At 34.1% G+C, this 19,198-nt stretch overlaps 1 protein-coding gene across 7 annotated transcripts in view; it reads left to right on the forward strand.

The window, feature by feature from the left end:
• LOC110262188 (uncharacterized) overlaps positions 1-19,198 on the forward strand; it is a 665,542-nt gene that overhangs the window by 418,727 nt on the left and 227,617 nt on the right. For all 7 annotated transcript variants that reach the window (XR_014813350.1, XR_014813348.1, XR_002346864.2 and 4 more), the window contains one exon: positions 18,412-18,500. Coding sequence is in view for 2 of the 7 variants with exons in the window: in XM_084973384.1 (XP_084829510.1) it covers positions 18,470-18,500 (31 nt within the window). In the remaining 5 variants the exon portion in view is untranslated. The remainder of the gene's footprint in view (positions 1-18,411; positions 18,501-19,198) is intronic.

The raw sequence follows: 19,198 nt of genomic DNA on the forward strand, positions 1-19,198 counted from the left end.
AGGAACGAATGGCATTCTAGATAGAATGAGTGTCATACACAGAGGCAAAGGAGGCAAGAAGCAACAGTTTCCTGCGTGTAAAAATATTATGAGCTTGCTTTCAAAGTTGTAATTTATTTCTTCATGAAAAAGAAAGAAAACATCAAAAAGGTAGGGGAAGAGGCTGCCTTATTTTACTAGAGAAGCTTATCTAAATTGACATTAATCCATTAATCTGCCTTTTTGGGTTAAACTTGTTTAGCCATCATTAGATCTACTCAGCTGACCAGGAAGTTTCAGAAAATGGGTCTGGATTTGAGTTCTTGTTTTGGTAGCATATTTAATCAACATGTTTAACCTCTTTGGACCCATTTCCACATGGTAATTTTTATAATTGTGGATAGTCTTACATACTTCCTATGGTGGTGGTAGTGTCTGTTGACTATTACCAATATACAGTTGTATACACCTATTTCATCCTCTCTATGAATATTTATAAACTAATATATGCAAAGCATGGTTCACATATACTATAAATAAATATTTATAAATATTTGAAGATACAAAAATAATAGGCAATTCTTAATTTTATAGTAGTCATATGTGGGCAAGCCATAGGTGCAAGAAACTATAAGACAGAAAGGCTAGTGTATAATTGGCATCATCAATCTATTATTGGAATTCAGAATCCAAATTCTTCCCTTCATCCAAGGCCAATATCTCTGTTAAATTTTTCGTAATATTTAACTCTTGCTGGTAAGAATGAAAGAATCACCAAGAGTTAAATATTATGAAGAATTTTGCAGAGATATTGGCCTTGGATGAAGGGAAGAATTTGGGGTTATTTAGGGAAGGGCCTTTTTACAAAGAAAAGCCAATACAGGTACCTAGTCATAAACAGAAACACATGAATCACAGCTGCACACTAAGGAGACAAATTAGAGGAAGCTGGATAAATGATAAGAAAGGCATTCTTCAGAAGCAGACTTCAGTGTTGCTCAGAGACTAAAAACTTACAAGGCAGCTGTCCCCATGGTTTGTCTGAATGTGAGTCCCTGGTATTCCTGCCAGGGTGATGATGACTCACTACCTAACTTTGACATATTAGGCCTTTTCTTTGGCTTTTCTCACAAAGATGATGCAGATCAACCAATTCAAATGTAAAAAAACTAAGAATCTATGTTTATTGGTGATAGAAACCAGACCCTAAAAGTTATAGTATGAAAGGGAGATTTAGGATTTGGGATGAAGTTGCAAAAAGGTTCAAGAGACTATTAGCCAGGAGAGAGAGAAAGCCGTGGCTGTAGAAGAGGCCATATGGCTCTCAGATGCATAAAAGATGACCTAAGTTCCTTATATTCCAGATCCTTATATCCATTCAGCCAAGGATTATCTATCCACCGTTTGAAAATTTATAGAATCATTAATATTTTTTGACGTATTCACCTTCTCTAGTTTTATTTGAGATAATGTGGGTGGATTATGGCTGCAAACAAACAAAAGCCTTGAGTAGAACAAAACAGGCTTCATTTATGAGAACCTTCTACCTTTTAAAAAGATTTTTCTTATTTTATTGTTGTAAATGTTATGTAAGTATTATAAAATGCCAAGGAATTCAAAAATGTACAAAGTTAATAATCTTATATGTATATTCAGAAGGTAATAAGGGTTTTTAAAGATATTCAAAAGATAGCCAACACCCGTTTTTTTCCCCTCAGCATTCCTCATACTCATATACTTGCCTTTGTCATTTAATATCACATAATGAATATATCCCTTTAGGTCAGCAATTATACATTTAACCCAATATATTTAAAAATCAGCATGATATTCCAAATAACAATTATGACACAATTTGTTCAACATTTCCTCCATTGAAATTAATCAAAAGAAAACTAATAAATGAGAAGAAATTTTAAAAATAAACAGAAAAAATAGCTTTTAAACATTCAATAAAAATAGTCTCTTAGCAGCTCTGATTAAGATCAAAAACAGAGGGAAAGTACAATTGGAAATGAGACAAAAGAGAAAATTAAAGTTGAAAATTATTATAAAAATACTGTTACAATTTTTTTCAAAATCGCAAGGAATTTACTGACAGTATGGAAAAGGATTACATCAAAATTGGTGCATGTAGAAGTAGAATACTTAAAAAACCGTAGAAGGAACAGGAAACAAATGTAAAGACCTATCATTTGAAAAACTGTTAGAACTAATGAATCTAGTATAGTTGCAGGATACAAAATTAATATACAGAAACCTGTTACATTTCTTTTTTTATCATTTATTTATATATATATTTTTTTCTACTGTACAGCATGGTGACCCAGCTACACATACATGTACACATTCTATTTTCACACATTATCATGCTCCATCATAAGTGACAAGACAGAGTTCCCAGTGCTGCATAACAGGATCCCATGGCTAATCCATCCCAAAGGCAACATTCTGCATCTCTTTACCCCAAGCTCCCAGTCCCTCTCACTCCTTCCCCTTCCTGCTTGGCAACCACAAGTCTATTCTCCAAGTCCATGATTTTCTTTTCTGTGGAAAGGTTCATTTGTGCCATATATTAGATTGCAGATATAAGTTATATCATATGGTATTTGTCTTTCTCTTTCTGACTTACTTCACTCAGGATGAGGGTGTCTGGTTCCATCCATGTTGCTGCAAATGGCATTACTTTGTGCTTTTTTATGGCGAAGTAGTATTCCATTGTGTACATATACCACATCTTCCTAATCCAATCATGTATCAGTGGACATTTGGGTTGATTCCATGTCTTGGCTATTGTGAACAGTGCTGCAATGAACATAAGGGTGCATGTCTTTTTTAAGTAGAGTTTTGTCCGGATATATGCCCAAGAGTGGGATTGCTGGGTCATATGGTAGCTCTATGTATAGATTTCTAAGGTACCTCCATACTGTTCTCCATAGTGGTTGTACCAGCTTAAATTCCCACCAACAGAGCAGGAGTGTTCCCTTTTCTCCACATCCCCTCTAGCATTTGCTATTTGTGGACTTATTAATCATGGCCATTCTGACTGGTGTGAGATGGTATCCCATGGTAGTTTTGATTTGCATTTCTCTAATAATCAGGAATGTTGACCATTGCTTGAAGTACTTGTTGGCCATCTGTATATCTTCCTTGGATAAATGTCTATTCGGGTCTTTTGCCCATTTTTCAGTTGGGTTGTTGGCTTTTTTGCTGTTGAGTTGTGTAAGTTGCTTATATATTCTAGTGATTAAGCCTTTGTCAGTTGCATCATTTGAAACTATTTTCTCCCATTCCCTAAGTTGTCTTTTTCTTTTCTTTTGGTTTCCTTTGCTGTGCAAAAGCTCGTCAGTTTGATGAGGTCCCATGGGTTTATTTTTGCTCTTATTTCTGTTGCTTTGGGAGACTGACCTGAGAAAGCATTTGTAAGGTGGATGTGAGAGAATGTTTTGCCTATATTCCCTTGCAGGAGTTTGATGGTGTCTTGTCTTAAATTTAAGTCTTTAAGCCATTTTGATTTTATTCCCGTGCAAGGTGTGAAGATGTGTTCTAGTTTAATTGATGTGCATGGAGCTGTCCAGGCTTCCCAGCAATACTTGCTGAAAAGATTCTTTTTCTCATTTTATGTTCTTGCCTCCTTTGTCAAAGACTAATTGCCCATAGGTGTCTGGATTTATTTCTGAGTTCTCTATTCTATTCCATTGGTCTGTCTGTCTGTTTTGGTAGCAGTACCACACTGTCTTGATGACTGTGGCTTTGTAATATTGCCTGAAGTCTGGGAGAGTGATGCCTCCTGCCTGGTTTTTGTTCTTCAGAATTGCTTTGGCAATTTTGGGTCTTTTGTTGTTCCATGTAAATTTTTGGATTGTTTGTTCTAGTTCTGTGAAAAATGTCCTGGGTAATTTGATAGGGATTCCATCAAATCTGTAGATTGCCATGGGCAGTATGGCCATTTTTACAGTATTAATTTTTCCAACCCAGGAGCATGGGATATCTTTCCATTTCTTTACATCTTCTTTTATTTCCCTGATTAAAATTTTATAGTTCTTAGCATATAAGTCCTATACCTCCTTGGTCAGGTGTATTCCCAGATATTTGATTTTTGGGGGTGCAATTTTAAAAGGTATTGTATTTTTGTATTTCTTTTCTAATATTTCATTGTTAGTAAACAGAAATGCATCTGATTTCTGAATGTTAATCTTATATCCTGCTACTTTGCTGAATTTGTTGATCAGTTCAGGTAGTTTGGGGTTGAGTCCTTAGGGTTTTATATATATAGTATCATGTCATCTGCATACAGTGACAGTTTTACCTCTTCTTTTCCTATTTGAATGCGTTTTATTTCTTTCATTTGTCAGATTGCTGTGGCTAGGACTTCTAGTACTATGTTGAATAACTGTGGTGAGAGTGGGCATCCTTGTCTTGTTCCAGATTTCAGTGGGAAGGCTTTCATCTTTTCTCCATTGAGTATTATATTTTCTGTGGTTTTGTCATAAATGGCTTTGATTATGTTAGGGAATGTTCCTTCTATACCCACTTTGGTAAGAGTTTTTATCCTGAAGTGATGTTGGACTTTGTCAAATGCATTTTCTGCATCTATTGAGATGATCATGTGTTTTTTGACTTTTCTCTTGTTAATGTGGTGTATGATATTGATTGATTTACATATGTTGAAACCTGTTACATTTCTATACACTAACAACAAACTATCAGAGAAATCATGAAAGCAATCCCATTAACAATGGCATCCAAAAGAATGAAATATCTAGAAATAAATCCAACTAAGGAGGTAAAAGACCTATACTTGGAAAACTATAAGACATTAATAAAAGAAATTGAAGATGATACAAAAAAATGGAAAGATACATCATGCTCATGGATTAGAATAATTAATATTGTTAAAATTATGACACTGCCCAAGGCACCTATAGATTCAGTATAGTCCCTATCAAAATAGCAATGGTATTTTAAACAGAAGGAGAATAAATGATGGTAAAATTTCTATGGAAACACAGAATATCCCAAATAGCCAAAAAATTCCTGAGAAATAACAAAGCTAGAGGTATCATAATCTCCAATTTCTAACAACATTACAAAGCTATAGTAAACAAAACAGTATGGTACTGGCACAAAAACATCTACATAGGTCAATGAAACAGAATAGAGAGCCCAGAAGTGAACCTGCACTTACATGGTCTATGACAAATTAAAGAAGAATTTGCTGTGGGGAAAAGACAACATCTTCAATAAATGGTGTTGGGAAAACTGGACCACTTTCTCACACTATACAAAAATAAACTCAAAATGTATTAAATACATAAATATAAGACCTGAAACCACAAAACTCCTAGAAGAAAATAAAGGCAGTACATCCATTGACAGCAATCTAGCAATACTTTGTGTATGTGTCTCATCAGGCAATGGAAATAAAAGCAATAATAAACAAACAGGACTACATAAAACTAAAAAGCTTTTGCACATTTAAGGAAATTATCAACAAAACCAAAAAATGGCTTAAGAATAAGAGCAGATATTTGCGAATGATATATCCAATAAGAGGTTCACATCTAAACTATATAAAACATTCATGCAATTCAACATAAAAAAATTCAACTAAAAATGGGCAAAGGACCTGGATAGACATTTTTCCAAGGAAGACATGCAGATGGTCAACAGGCACATGAAAATATGTCAGCATCACTAATCAGGGAATACAAATCAAAATCCCATGAGATATCACCTTACACCTATCAGAATGGCTGTTACCAAAAAGGCAACAAAGAAGTATTGGCAAGGATGTGGAGAAAAGGCAACGCTTTCTGCATTATTGGTGGAAATGTAAATTGTTGCATCCACTGTGGAAAAGAGTATAGTAATTCCTCAAAAAATTGAAAATATACTCTACTTATAGGTATTTTTCCAAAGAAAACAAAAACACTAATCACTAATTCGAAAAGTTTACTTATAGGTATTTTTCCAAAGAAAACAAAAACACTAATCACTAATTCGAAAAAATATAGACAGATCTATATTCATTGCAATACTATTTAGAGTATGGAATCAACCTAAGTGCCCAATGATAGATGAATATATAAAAAATATATGGCATATATACATAAATATATTATAATGTAATACATTATATATATATTATATGTATAATATATATATATTATATATAATATATATATATATATATAAAATTCAGAAATGTTTTCATTTGCAACAAAATGTGTGGACCTGGAAGGTATTATTCTAAGTGGAGTAAGTCAAAAAAATGAATACTCTATGATTTCACATATATGTGGCATCTAAAAAACAAACATAACAAAACAGAATCAGATTATAGATACAGAAAATAAACAGGTAAGTGCCAGAGCTGAGGGAGGGTAGGGGAGGAAAGAAATAGGGGAGAGAAATTAAGAGGTACATACTTCCAGTTGCAAAATTAATGAGTCAAGGATGTGAAATGTACAATGCGGGAAAAGTAGTCAATAATAATGTAATATGTCCATCTCTGTATGGTGGCATATCATAACTAATCATAGTGAACATTTTGAAATATAGAGAAATATTGAATTGCTGTCTTTCATAACAGGAACTAACACAGTGTTGTAGGTCAAACATACTTCAAAAACAAACTCAGAGAAAAAGAGATCAGATTTGTGGTTACCAGAGAAAGTTCTGAGAATAGGAGGAATTAGATAAAGGCAGTCAAAAGGTAAAATTTCCAGTTAAAAAATAAATAAGTACTAGCTATGTAATATACAGATGATCAATGCATTTTATATTGTATACTTTATACTCTGTGTGTTGTATATGAAAGTATCTGAGAGAGAAAATCCTAAGAGTACTCATCATAGGGAAGAATATTTTCTTATTTTTTTTTCTTTTTTATCTATATGAGATGATGGATGTTCACTAAACTCATTGTGTGATCATTTCATGATTTATGAAAATCAAATCATTATGCTGTACACCTTAAACTTATACAGGGCTTTATGTCAATTATACCTCAAAAAAAAAAAAAAAAAGAAAAGGAAGAAAAAATGACCTACCCTTTGAAATCACAAGAATATTAGATGGCTTTAGAGTTCAGCTCTAACTAATCTTAAGGTGATAATTTCCATATCACTTAAACTAGTCCATAATAATACAAATGTGACAACTTACCATACATTCTTTGATGCTAACGTAACCTAAACACAATCACCTAATTGAACAGGAAAGAATACTGACAATATATAGTGAATATGAAAATAAACTTAGTATAAACAGTTTAACATAAGTTTAACATAAATTTCAAAGGTAGCCCTATTTGCCAGAGCTACAAAGTAAATACATGGCATTCATTTCTTTTGCACAAACGAATCATTTATGTACTTCTGCATGAAAAAGTAAGACTACTTCTCTTATTGTTTTTCACCAGTTGAAGAAAACAGTTAATTTCTGATGCAATTACAAACTCTGGGACTTAGGATTTAATGTCAAATTTTATGTGAAAAATATGCCTAAATTTTCTTGTACAAGAGAAGTGACTGCTAAACTTGATAAAGAATGAGACTCAGACAAAAATCAGCAAATGTAAAAAACTAAGGTGACACAATTTAAAACTGCTGAAGGACCAGGACAGAAGTAGATTCGTTTATCGAATGTTCAGTTTCTCACCCTGCCTGTAAGAGAGGGACAGCTTTGACACTAGAGCCACTCCACATGTTATTCATTTGTGGTAATTGCTTTATGGATGATTATGCATAAGATAACTGTTTAGTAGATTATATATGGCTTTTTCCTTATCAATTATTTTTAAATTGGAAACTTAAAGAGCTCTGTAATCTTACTCTGAAATTTTCTCATAATTTCCTGTAGACCTTAAATATTTCCAAAGCATAGGTTTGATGAAGGTAATATCTATTGCTTTCTCTCTCATTTCATTTGAAATATTACATCAGACATTGGTTTGGTTTGGTTTGGTTTTGTTGTTTTTGTTTTTTTGGGCATACCCATGGCATGTGGAAGTTCCAGGCCAGGAATCAAACCCAAGCCAAAGCAGCGACCCAAGCTGCTGTGTGGATCCCTAACTGCTAGGCCACCAGGGAACTCCCAGAGTTCTTTTTTTTTTTATATTAACATTTTATGTTGGCATTTTTTATACATTTTATTTCATTTTATGTATTTAGTTGATATTATTGCTGAAAATGGCAGGATTTTTTTTAATATTTATAAAAATTGGGAGAAATTATTTCATTTTTCACCATTGTTTGTCTTTTATTAGGTTTTATATATGAAAATATATTTAAATTATAAAATTAATATTTATTGTATTCCATATCCTATACCATTTGAATAACACACATTGCTTAAAAGTTGTGAAGTCAAGGTAAGAATATCTTTAATACTGTTTGAATGACTAAAATAATATCAGCTTTTACCTTATGATAAAATGCATAGGTCCATCAGTAAATATAATTTAAATGAAATTCACAATCTTGATTCTTCTAGAGATATTGAATATTAAGACTCTAGAGCTAGTGAAAGCTCTGGAATCATATTGATTATTTCTAATGAGTCTCTTAAATTAGGGAGTCATTTGCTGGTTCAGAAGCTAGTATCGATCTCTAAGTGGGTAAAAATGTGTGGTTTTTTAGTTTATTTATAGGTTCTGAAATGAATGATGAAAACCAAAATGGTAACAGAATTTTCTACCAAATGACTTAATGAATTTAATCAAACATTTCTAATTTATGAATATTTTTTGTTATGACTAAGTAGCTACATCATCCAGTATTTGTTACCTAGATTCATTAAGAACTACTTCACAAAGGACACTTATAAAAATCTTACCATTTCCTAAATTTCTCTTACATTTATAATAAATAAAATGTTAATATGCTGACATTTTTTTTGGCCATGTCCACAGCATGTGAACATTTTCTGGGCCAGGGATGGAACCCCCGCCACAGCGGCGACCTAGGCCACTACAGTGACAATGCTAGATCCTTAACCAGCTGCACCACACGAGAATTCCTATTTAAATAAAAGATAATGGAGTTGACTCAAAAGTGTGCACAGCTTTTCCATTTGTAGGTTCCTACCTGGTAATGATAATAACTCCAACACTGACAATAAAAATAGTATATAAGGATTCTCTCAGTTGTTGAATTCCTGCCCAGTGCAAGTCACTGTTCAAAGCAATTGCATAGTGGTGATCCAGACAAACATAGTGGGGAGAAATAGAAATTAAAAATAGAAACTAAAAATACCTGGATCAGATACTTTCAGCTAGTCATTGGTGCCATCCAAATTCCATTCGGATGGATATAATAAACAGTCTTAAAATCATTTTAACTTATGTTAATCTCATTAATATTGACATTAATGCTGAGTGAGCAATGTTATTATAAATGTGTACCTGAGAGAGAAGGAAGAGAAGAGAGGAGAGAGAACAGAGAGGCGTAACATTTAAACTTAAATCTGAAATGGAAAATCAACTGGACCATATAAAAAATAAACCTGCTTTCTAAAAGCCATTATGCTCATGTTCCAAATAAGCGGAGTAGAAACATTTATAATAGAAAAAAAAGTTTTAAAATCTTCTATATAGTTTCAGGAACTTTTTCTTCTCTGTTTCACACTTCATATTCTACATATGGAAACATTTTTTTTTTAGCTTTCGTCTAAATATTTTGTCAAACTCTACTAAAACATATATTGATATCTTTATTTTAACACATTTTTTGGATTTTTATCTCAAGAGCTTGACTTTCTATCAGAAAGCACTGTGTTTTGTAATTTTCCTATTCTCAAGATTTGAGTTTAAGGACCCATGAACAATCTATTGTTGAGTTTAATGGCACCTGTATATTTTGAAGCTATTAAGCATCTGGGAAGTAAACAGTATTTTATTTATGATGAAAAGGTCAGTTATTGTTCTATCAAATACCAGTAAATATCTATTTATTTTATGCACTTAAATTATTGAGATCACTGAAACGCATGTCTAAGCGATGTCTCCCCACATGGTCTCTCCTATTGGGACTGCTGCGAATAAGAGTAAGGTTGTCAGTGCTGCGAATAAGAGTAAGGTTGTCAGTACTGCGAATAAGAGTAAGGTTGTCAGTACTGCGAATAAGAGTAAGGTTGTCAGGAGTGTATGTGGTACATGGCAAACGTGTCATTCTGTAGGATACAATTTCCCAAAATTCCTAAATGTTGTTTTAAAAAATAAAACGCTATGGTATTACATAGCACTATTCACATACACACATGTATAATTTTTTCACACACACAAACTGTACGTATAGATTTGTATAACTGTACTAGTATATATATATAACTTGATATATACACCTATATATGCCTATATACATATCAATGTATGTATGTATATATATGTAGTTTCACTTTGACTGTCAAATAATCATTAATTTCCCGTATTATGATATTTTTTTACTCAGTATACACACTTTAAATATGTTATTCATAGATGCATAGATGCTGTAATAACTCAAAGTGTGATGGCCCACCCCCCAGCCCCAGGATCAGAGCCCAGGACTTCTGGTGTATAAAAAAACTTTGGTATGAGACAGTTCAGACTTGAAAACATATCTCTTATCACTTATAATATTATATATTCTTCATATGATATTTAATTTTTTGGCTTCCTTTTGTTCATCCGTAAAATTAGAACATGATCCAAAAAGGGTGCCATGACAAGAAGGGAAAGAATTGTTGTCTTTTCAACAACAGGTAAGAGGATAGCTAAATATCCAAATGCAAAATAATTAAATTGAATGCCCACCTCACATTATATGGAAAAATTAATTCAAAACATTAATATATTTAAGTGTAATAACATAACCATATGATTCTTAGAAGAAACATAGGGTAAATCTTCTTTGCTGAATTAGGCAATTATTTATTATATATGGCATCAAAAGCACAAGTAACAAAAACTGAAATAAATTGAACTTCATTAAAATAAAAAATTTTGTGCTGCAAAGGCTTTATCAATAAAATGAAACCCCCACCCACAAATAGGGAGGGAATTTTTGTGAATCACGTATCTGTTAAAGGAACTTGTATCCAAAATATATAAGGAACATTTACAACTCAACAATAAAAAGACAAATAACTCAATTTAACTAATGGCCAAAGAAGCTGATTAACCTTTCTCCAAAGAAGGTAAATAAATGCTCAACATGCACATGAAAAATATGTTCGCCTGTGAAATGTAACTCAGATGACAATGAGATGCTGATTCACACCTTCTAAGATGACTCTATTGAAAAAGAGAGACAATAATAAGTGCTGACAAGATTATGAAAAAATTGAAAGCAGTGTACCCTACCGATGGGGATGCAAATGGTGCTGACAATATGGAAAATACCAGCTCCTCTGCAATTCTATTCTTAGGTGTATAAAAAGAAAAATTTTAAAATATGTTCACAAAAAACTTAAGCTCAAATATTGACATCAACATTATTAGTAATAACCAAAAAGAGGAAGCAGTCCCAATATTTGTTATTGGCGAATGCAGAGACAAATTGTGGTCTATCAGTGCAATGGAGTATTATTTGGCCATAAAGAGGAATAAAGTACTGATACACAATACGACATGGATGAACCTTGGAAATGTGCTAAATGAAAGAATCCAGGTATGAAAGAACACAGATTTTATTACTCCAATTATATGAAATGTTCAGAGTAGGCAAACCCATAGAGACAAAAAGTTGATGGTTGCTAGGGGCTAGTATGTGGCAGGAATGGGAATAACTGCTCATAGATATGGAGTTTCTTTGGGGGATGATGATAAATTCTAAAATTAGATGTGGTGGTTGCACAGTTGTGTCAGAATCCAAAAAAAAATGATCACTTGTACACTTTGAAAAATGAATTTTATCTTATATAATCTCCAGAATTATTAAAGAAACCAGAATGTAAAACTTAACCTGAGGGATGTTCTATACACATTAAACAATTTATATATATAAAATATCTATGATGTCTGGCAGCCAGAAAGTACTAGTATATGGCTTCTATTATTACACTATTACATTAATAACATTTGAGGACTCTAAAAGTCTAGACACTAACAAATGCATTTGCCTTTTAGAAAATGGTAAACTTATTAGCTGAAAGGAAAGGATAGTGTTGTTTTTATTTTTTTGTATAATTTTCTTTCCTTATGGCCTGAATAGAAGAAAGTTAAGCAGATGCTTATTGGCGTATTGCACCACATTATGTATGTGAAGTTTTGTTTTCCACCAGTCATTCTAATTTTAGAGATTCGTGAAAGCATAGTAATGAAAACTTCAAAAATAACTTCTTCAGATAATATTACATAAAATTACAGTTCGGATTCTATTTAAGATTTAATCTTTTGAGGAAAAAAATTTTTCTGTGCAACCAATAAAAATTACTAAAATGTGGCACGTGCTTGTCCATTATAAAGAAAATGTATGTAAATGACTTGAATAAGAGTTCATTAGCAACTAGGACTAAAGTCTGTATTTTTTTTTAAAGACTTTTGCGATAAGAGTTCTAGTCTCTTCCAGACTTCTAACTTTTTAAAAATTTCTATAAAGCCAAGGTGACATTACATTTAATGCTCATTCAAATCTCTGTTCCTGATTGTACTTTTCCCAAATGTGCTCATGCTAAGTACATGAATAGAAATCGTTCCACCTGGATTTTCTTTTCTTCTTTTGTGTATCAAAATCTCTTCTCATTGAAAAGAAAATTAACGTATTACAGTGGCAGATATTAGTTTGAATGACCTTTAACTCCATTTTTTTTTTCTGGGCATGAGGTAGGATTATATATATCTATGTAAAATTTTAAAGTGTCCTCACTCTTTGCTTTTCCTCATGAAATATCACTGCAAAGAACACGTGTGACTTCCAGGCACAAGCCATTAACAGGCAACACACGGTATGTTCTCTTCCGTCTAAAACCGTGATCAGATACATTCCTGAGAAAAGAAGGTTCATTTGCCTGGGCCCCTTGTGAGAAAAACCTGAGACAAACTTGTAGCCAGAATGAGCAATATACCTTATGTATCTTTGTGTTTTAAGCCGTTGAGGTCATAGCTCTTTATTTCCAGAAGATAGCCTATCATCTCCTGGTTCACACCAAGATTTGGGTGTTTTGAAAAGTCTAAGTAATATTCTGCTTAATGTTTAAACATTAGATCTAATAAAACATTCAAGGACAGTATATGCACTCCCACCCCTATCCTTGTAATATATTCACATAAATTATGCATTATTCCAACAGTTTAGAGGTATTTTTAAGTTAAATCTTTGCCTCGGAGAAGCATATTGATCAGCTTTGTGGTGTGAAATGATGGTTTAAGTACAATGTGTTTATGGTGGAATGTGTTATCCAATATGCAAACATATGTTCATTGCATGTTATACAGATTTCCTCACACATTTGTTTCATGACACCTAAATGTAGTTTACCTAACTGGAAAAAAAAAGAAGGCTGTTTTAAAGTAAGTAAAATTCACTATTCATACATGCTATTTTACCTACTAGATGAAGCAAATGACATCAGTGGCTTTTCAGTTTAGACAAGGAGAGTCTCTTGATTATGTTTCCTTTACAGGTGTCATATCCATATGTTCTCTCTAGTTCTGTTGTCATCTGTTTAGTTCAACTTCAGCTATCCTCTGGGACACTGAAAAGGGTTGCCAACACATCCTTCCCATATCCTAATCCTCCCTTTGTATGTCTTCAGAGCAGCTTTTATTAAATGAACACGTCCGTCGAACTTCAGTGCTTCCTTTCTCTCATGGAATGAAATCAAATCTCTTTTTCACAGTGTAGACGATCTTGCTGATAAAACCACAGTGGGGAATACTCTCCCTGACCAGAGCCTTCTTCCTTCCCACACTCTATATTTAACCATACTGAGATGGTCGCAGCTTGCATAAGAGGCCAAGATGTGTCGACACTACTTCCTTTGTTAACAGTATCACTTTCAAGGAAAACAGGTCAATAAATACAGCTGCTTCACCCTGAACACTTAGCCATTAATTTCCCCTTGAATATGACTGAGTGAACACGTCACTGTTCTGCATTGTGCACCTTGTCTCCAGTTGCTTTCCCTAAAACTGGACTTTCATTATTCCAGCCTTACCTAAATTTCAGCATAAAATCTCCACCGACTTCAGGATTTCAAGATCAATTTAAGCTCTTGAACTTATATTGTTCCTCATTCCTCCATAATGAGTCCCGCCTACTTTTCCAGGCCCCTCAACCCCTTCTCCACTGTATGTTCCTTCCAAGTATGTCAGTCTGAGCTGCTGATCTCCAACCAGATCTGACCCTTTGGGGGCTCATGTTACTTTCTTAGTTCCTTCCATCAAATGCATTTTTTGAGTTTTATCAATTTGTCTTCATTATTGATGTAATAAATCATTAAATGTGTGATATTAACAATTGTTTGGAAGTATATAAAATGAAATTATATTTCTTATTTTTTCCTTCTGCTCTTTTTTCATTCCCCAAGAGACTACCACTGTTTACAGTATCTGTTTTTAATCTTCTGATGATTATGACCAGCATAGCATTTTAAATAGACTATTAAACTGAATATTTACATCCACGCTAGGTTTAAGGCAACTTGAACTCATCATTGTTTTCCATTTTTCATCTGTGATATGTTTTCCTCCATTTTTTTTTCATTTATTTATACTCGGTTTGTTGAAATCAAAGGAACCTGTGTTCTTATTGTAATACATGAAATAGTACACAAATGGTATAAAAAGTTAATGATCTCTTCTAACCTCCATTCCCACCCCTGTGATGTAATCTGTCTTAGCAGATTGCTGTATTTCTTTGCCCATTTATCTCCAGTTGTACAATCCTATGAAACATATGTGCACATCCGTAGGAGTGGCAGACACTGTTAGTCACTCTTCCAATATTCGTTTTTCTTGGCTACCTTACAAATAGAACCCATTCTTTAGGGAGGGTGTTGCCAGTGTGCTTTGTTAAAATATCTGCTCTTGTAGCCTTCTTTTCAGATAGAGGCACCATGTGAAACATTTGTTGGCAGTGAAAAGAATGTAGATGTCAACTAGGTGAGCTTTTGGAAAAAAAAAAAAAAATTAAAGCGAGAGAAGCTCAGTTGTTCCCAATAAAATCTAGCCTTTTAGACTTTTTCTACTATCAGATAGTTCTGATAACTTCAAGTCCTTCAAAATGGCTTGGTAAAACTTTTCTCAGGTGAGTGGACCTTTCACATATTAAGAAAACATTTGGAAAACTGTTAATAGCTGCAAGATGAGGACACCTGCCATTCAGTTGGTCACTGTGGAGGCATCTGTTCTGATCGCCACTCTGGACTAATGGGTTAAGAATCCACTAATACTGCAGCTGTGGCCTAGGTCTCAGATGCAGCTTGAATTTGATCCCTGGTCTTTCACATGCCGAGGCCACAGCCGAAAAAGGAGGGAAAAAATGTGGCTTCCAGTATTTGTAGTTCACAGCAAATTTCAAATTGATATCATCTTGACACGAAGTCATCAATGTTTATTCTAAATTTAAGTAAAACTTTTTTCCTTTTCTTTCTTTTCTTTCCAACATAGTTGTCTTCCGTGTTTAATGTTTGACTTCTCAATTTTTGGCTTATATTCAGCTGTTACTTTTTCTTGTAAACAATACCATCATCTTTATTTTACATCTTTTTCAAATCTCCCTTTTTTTATTAGTTGCACTAGTATAAACATTCAGAATTCTGATAGGTCTGAGGACAGTCTTTATCTTATCTTGCCTTTTGCACTTGACAGATGGAATCAGAATGAGAGATAACTTCCTTGATGAACCCAGCCAACCAAAGAACCCATGGAGATCACTATCTTGATTATTCCAAATAGGGAATAACCAAACATTTATCAGGCCAAAATCAAGGTTTCGTTCAACGCTATACTAAATTGAGCAAATAACATGCTGCTTAGCTTCTAATCAAAAGTACCTTTATATAGGAAATGACACAACTCAAATTTTACTGAATTCTGGGATAAAGTAAAAAAGAAATTTTAAAAAAGTGCTTACTCAGAAAATGTTCAGTATAGTTTGGGCATTGTTATTATTTTAAGACCAGATTATGAGAAAAATCGACTAATGACATATATTTAGAAAATCATCTTACATATACTGATCAGATCTCTAGTTCTGGAAAGACAATATATAGTAAAGTAATAGAATCAGCTCAAGGCTCAGGAATGGGAGAGTATTCAACAGTTAGCTTTATAGATTCCAGAGCCGTTAATGTAGTCGCATTATTATCTAGTACAATAGGCAGAAGGCTGAGATGACCCTTACTGAACTATGCATGCTGTTCAAAAAGTATGTCCCCCGTCAAGTGTGATACAACTTGGGACACTTCTTGCCAATAGATTTGACAAAAATTGTGAGACATTCCTTCCTATGTGTGGGTTAGATGTGATTCCATCTGAGCAGACAGGTGTAAGAGCTTCTTCTGTTGGCATTGAAGAAGTCAGTGGCCATGTCGTGAACAGTCCGTGAGCAGACCACGTGCCAGGATCTAAGAGTAATGGGGCCTCGGGGGAGCTGAGAGCAACCTCTGGCTGATAGCCAGGAAGAAAGCACCCTCGGTCAATATAACAGCAAGGAACTGAATTCTGTCAATAACCATGTCAAACCACGGGTGTTTGGAAAAGGACCCTGAGTTCCAGAAAACAAAGCAGCCAGGCCAACAAGTAGATTGTCAGATTGTGAGACCTGGAGCAGAGGAACTGAACTCCTGACCTGAAAACTGAGAGATGATGATGACATGTTTTGTTTTTGGTTTTTTAGCTGCACCAGCACCAGATCCTTAACCCACTTGCCAAAGTCATATTGTTGTAAGCATTACATGTTTAAAAATGTTACACAGCATAGAAAATCATACATCTAGTAATGAAAAGAGTTTAATCTAGCCTCTAGGGGTAAAATTTCACTTCATAATTTAGAGACAAGAAGCATTTCTATCCAGGAAAAATCATACGATGAGGAGGCTCGGGGTTAGGCTATTAAAAAAACAAAACAAAACAAAACAAAATCAAGAACCAAAGCAACCACACAGAGAAGTATCAGGATAAATTAGCAAAAGAATTACATTTTTTACATTGTCTAGATGGTTGAATATTAAGGAATCTATTAAAGAGTTATATAATTGCCGTGGTAAAATAAATAGCATGCTTCTCTGTTAAAGGGCACATATTTACCACAGAAAACACTGGAAATAGAAAGCTAAAGAAGCCAAGTATGAATAGCTACTCCATCAGAATTATTTTATTAAACATAGACCATCTTTTACTTAGGAAGGCAAATATTGTTTTTTCCTATTTTGCTTTAAAACTATGAAATAAAACTACACATTTTTTAAAATCATTCTAGGATTTTTTTTGAGTATGTGAGGGATGGAGACGTGTGTCCTAATTTTGTTTACCATGTTAACAGAGATGTTTTTACTTCAGAATAATCACTGTGATAAAAATGCTGCAAATTGATATGTTCATAGCTTGCTTGTAAATATTATAATATTTTTGGACAATATTTGGTAACACATAAATATCAAGTGACATAAACAAATCAAGCCCTTTGAACTAAGAATTGATCCTAATGAAATAGCTAAAATTTGTAGAACTGTACTGTACATAAATACCATTTATTGCCCTATTGCAGCAAAAATGTTTCAATCAATCTCTAAATGTAAGGAGATTACTAACACTTTCAGGTGTTAAGATGATTTTACAGGAGTTCCTGTCGTGGCACTAGTGGTTAACAAATCCGACTAGGAACCATGAGGTTGCGGGTTCGATCCCTGGCCTTGCTCAGTGGGTTAACAATCCGGCGTTGCCGTGAGCTGTGGTGTAGGTCGCAGATGCGGCTCGGATCCAGCGTTGCTGTGGCTCTGGTGTAGGCCGGTGGCTACAGCTCTGATTAGACCCCTAGCCTGGGAACCTTCATATGCCATGGCAGCGGCCCAAGAAATGGCAAAAAGACAAAAAAAAAAAAAAAAAAAAAAAAAAAAAAAAAAAAAAAAAAAGATTTTACCAATAGTTTACACTTAGTGGGTTTCTGACATCTCTAAATCTATTTGCTTACCTTCTCAGGGGAAACTCTAGGGGAGAAGTGAGTCCACAACCCCTCTGACTTTCTACCTGACAGCTGCCATTTCTGTGCCCTGTTTTGTCCTTGTCTGCAGAACTACCTCCTTCTAGCATAAAAAGAAAAATGTAATGACTGAACATTTACAAAGAATATAATTTTTTTTTGTGAATGTGTGTGTGTACGTTTGTGTAAGTTTAGATCTTCCATGTGAGATCAAATTTATTGCGCGTGACAATCTCCAAAAAAGCTATGAGCTATGGGAGAAGAGTTAACCCAAAGTTAAAAATTTTATTCTTTTCCCCATTAGGCCAGAGAAAAGGAATCACGCTTAAAACTGCAGATGGTAGCAGCTGAAAAGGCAGCAGATGAACAAATTCCTGGCATCAGAAAATGAAAGTAAGTGGTATAACTTGGCTATTAGCCTGGGGACCGCAAAGCATCTCTGGTGGTTCCCAGGAAGAGTGTCTAGGAGAAATTCATGTCTCTCTTCATTCCGAAGTGACCATCGCCACCCCACAGCTCAAACTAATTCCTTTTTGTTAGACTCTCTCTCAACCCCCTGCCCCAGCCCCAAGTTGTAATGTGAATGAGCAGTGGACTGAAAATGAAGGAATCCCTCTTCTCTGCATGAGGGGAAAAGGATAAAAATTTTTCTCCTATCATTTCATGTCTGTGTCTCCTGTTGGGCTGTTTAAGCAGTTGAGCACCCCAAGAAGATCCCCCAAAATGAATGATTAAGTCACATAGGCTTCCAGTTGTTGCTTGGTGACCAAGTTATGTCCCATCTTTCTTCCAATCACAGTTATAGCCTCCAACTTCAAAAGGCCTCTGAAGCACAATTTTAAAAGTACTGATGCAACTTATTATTTTTCTTTTTTTTCACCCTAATAGCATTTATTTTACACTTAAAAAAGTAAAATTAGGCTTACAGATAAGTTGCAAGATTAGAACAAAGAACTCAAATATACCCTTCACCCAGATTCCCCAAATATGATTGTTGACATATCATATTTACTTTTAAATTTTTTTATTTTTTTATTAAAGTATAGGTGATTTACAGTGTTGCTTCGATTTCTGCTATACAGCAAAGTGAC

The sequence above is a fragment of the Sus scrofa genome, chromosome 8 (genome assembly GCF_054392235.1).
Source record: "Sus scrofa isolate SSC_HxYL_T2T_F1_AM1 chromosome 8, Sscrofa_HxYL_maternal_Yorkshire_Landrace_v2.0, whole genome shotgun sequence".
Classification (NCBI taxonomy): domain Eukaryota; kingdom Metazoa; phylum Chordata; class Mammalia; order Artiodactyla; family Suidae; genus Sus; species Sus scrofa.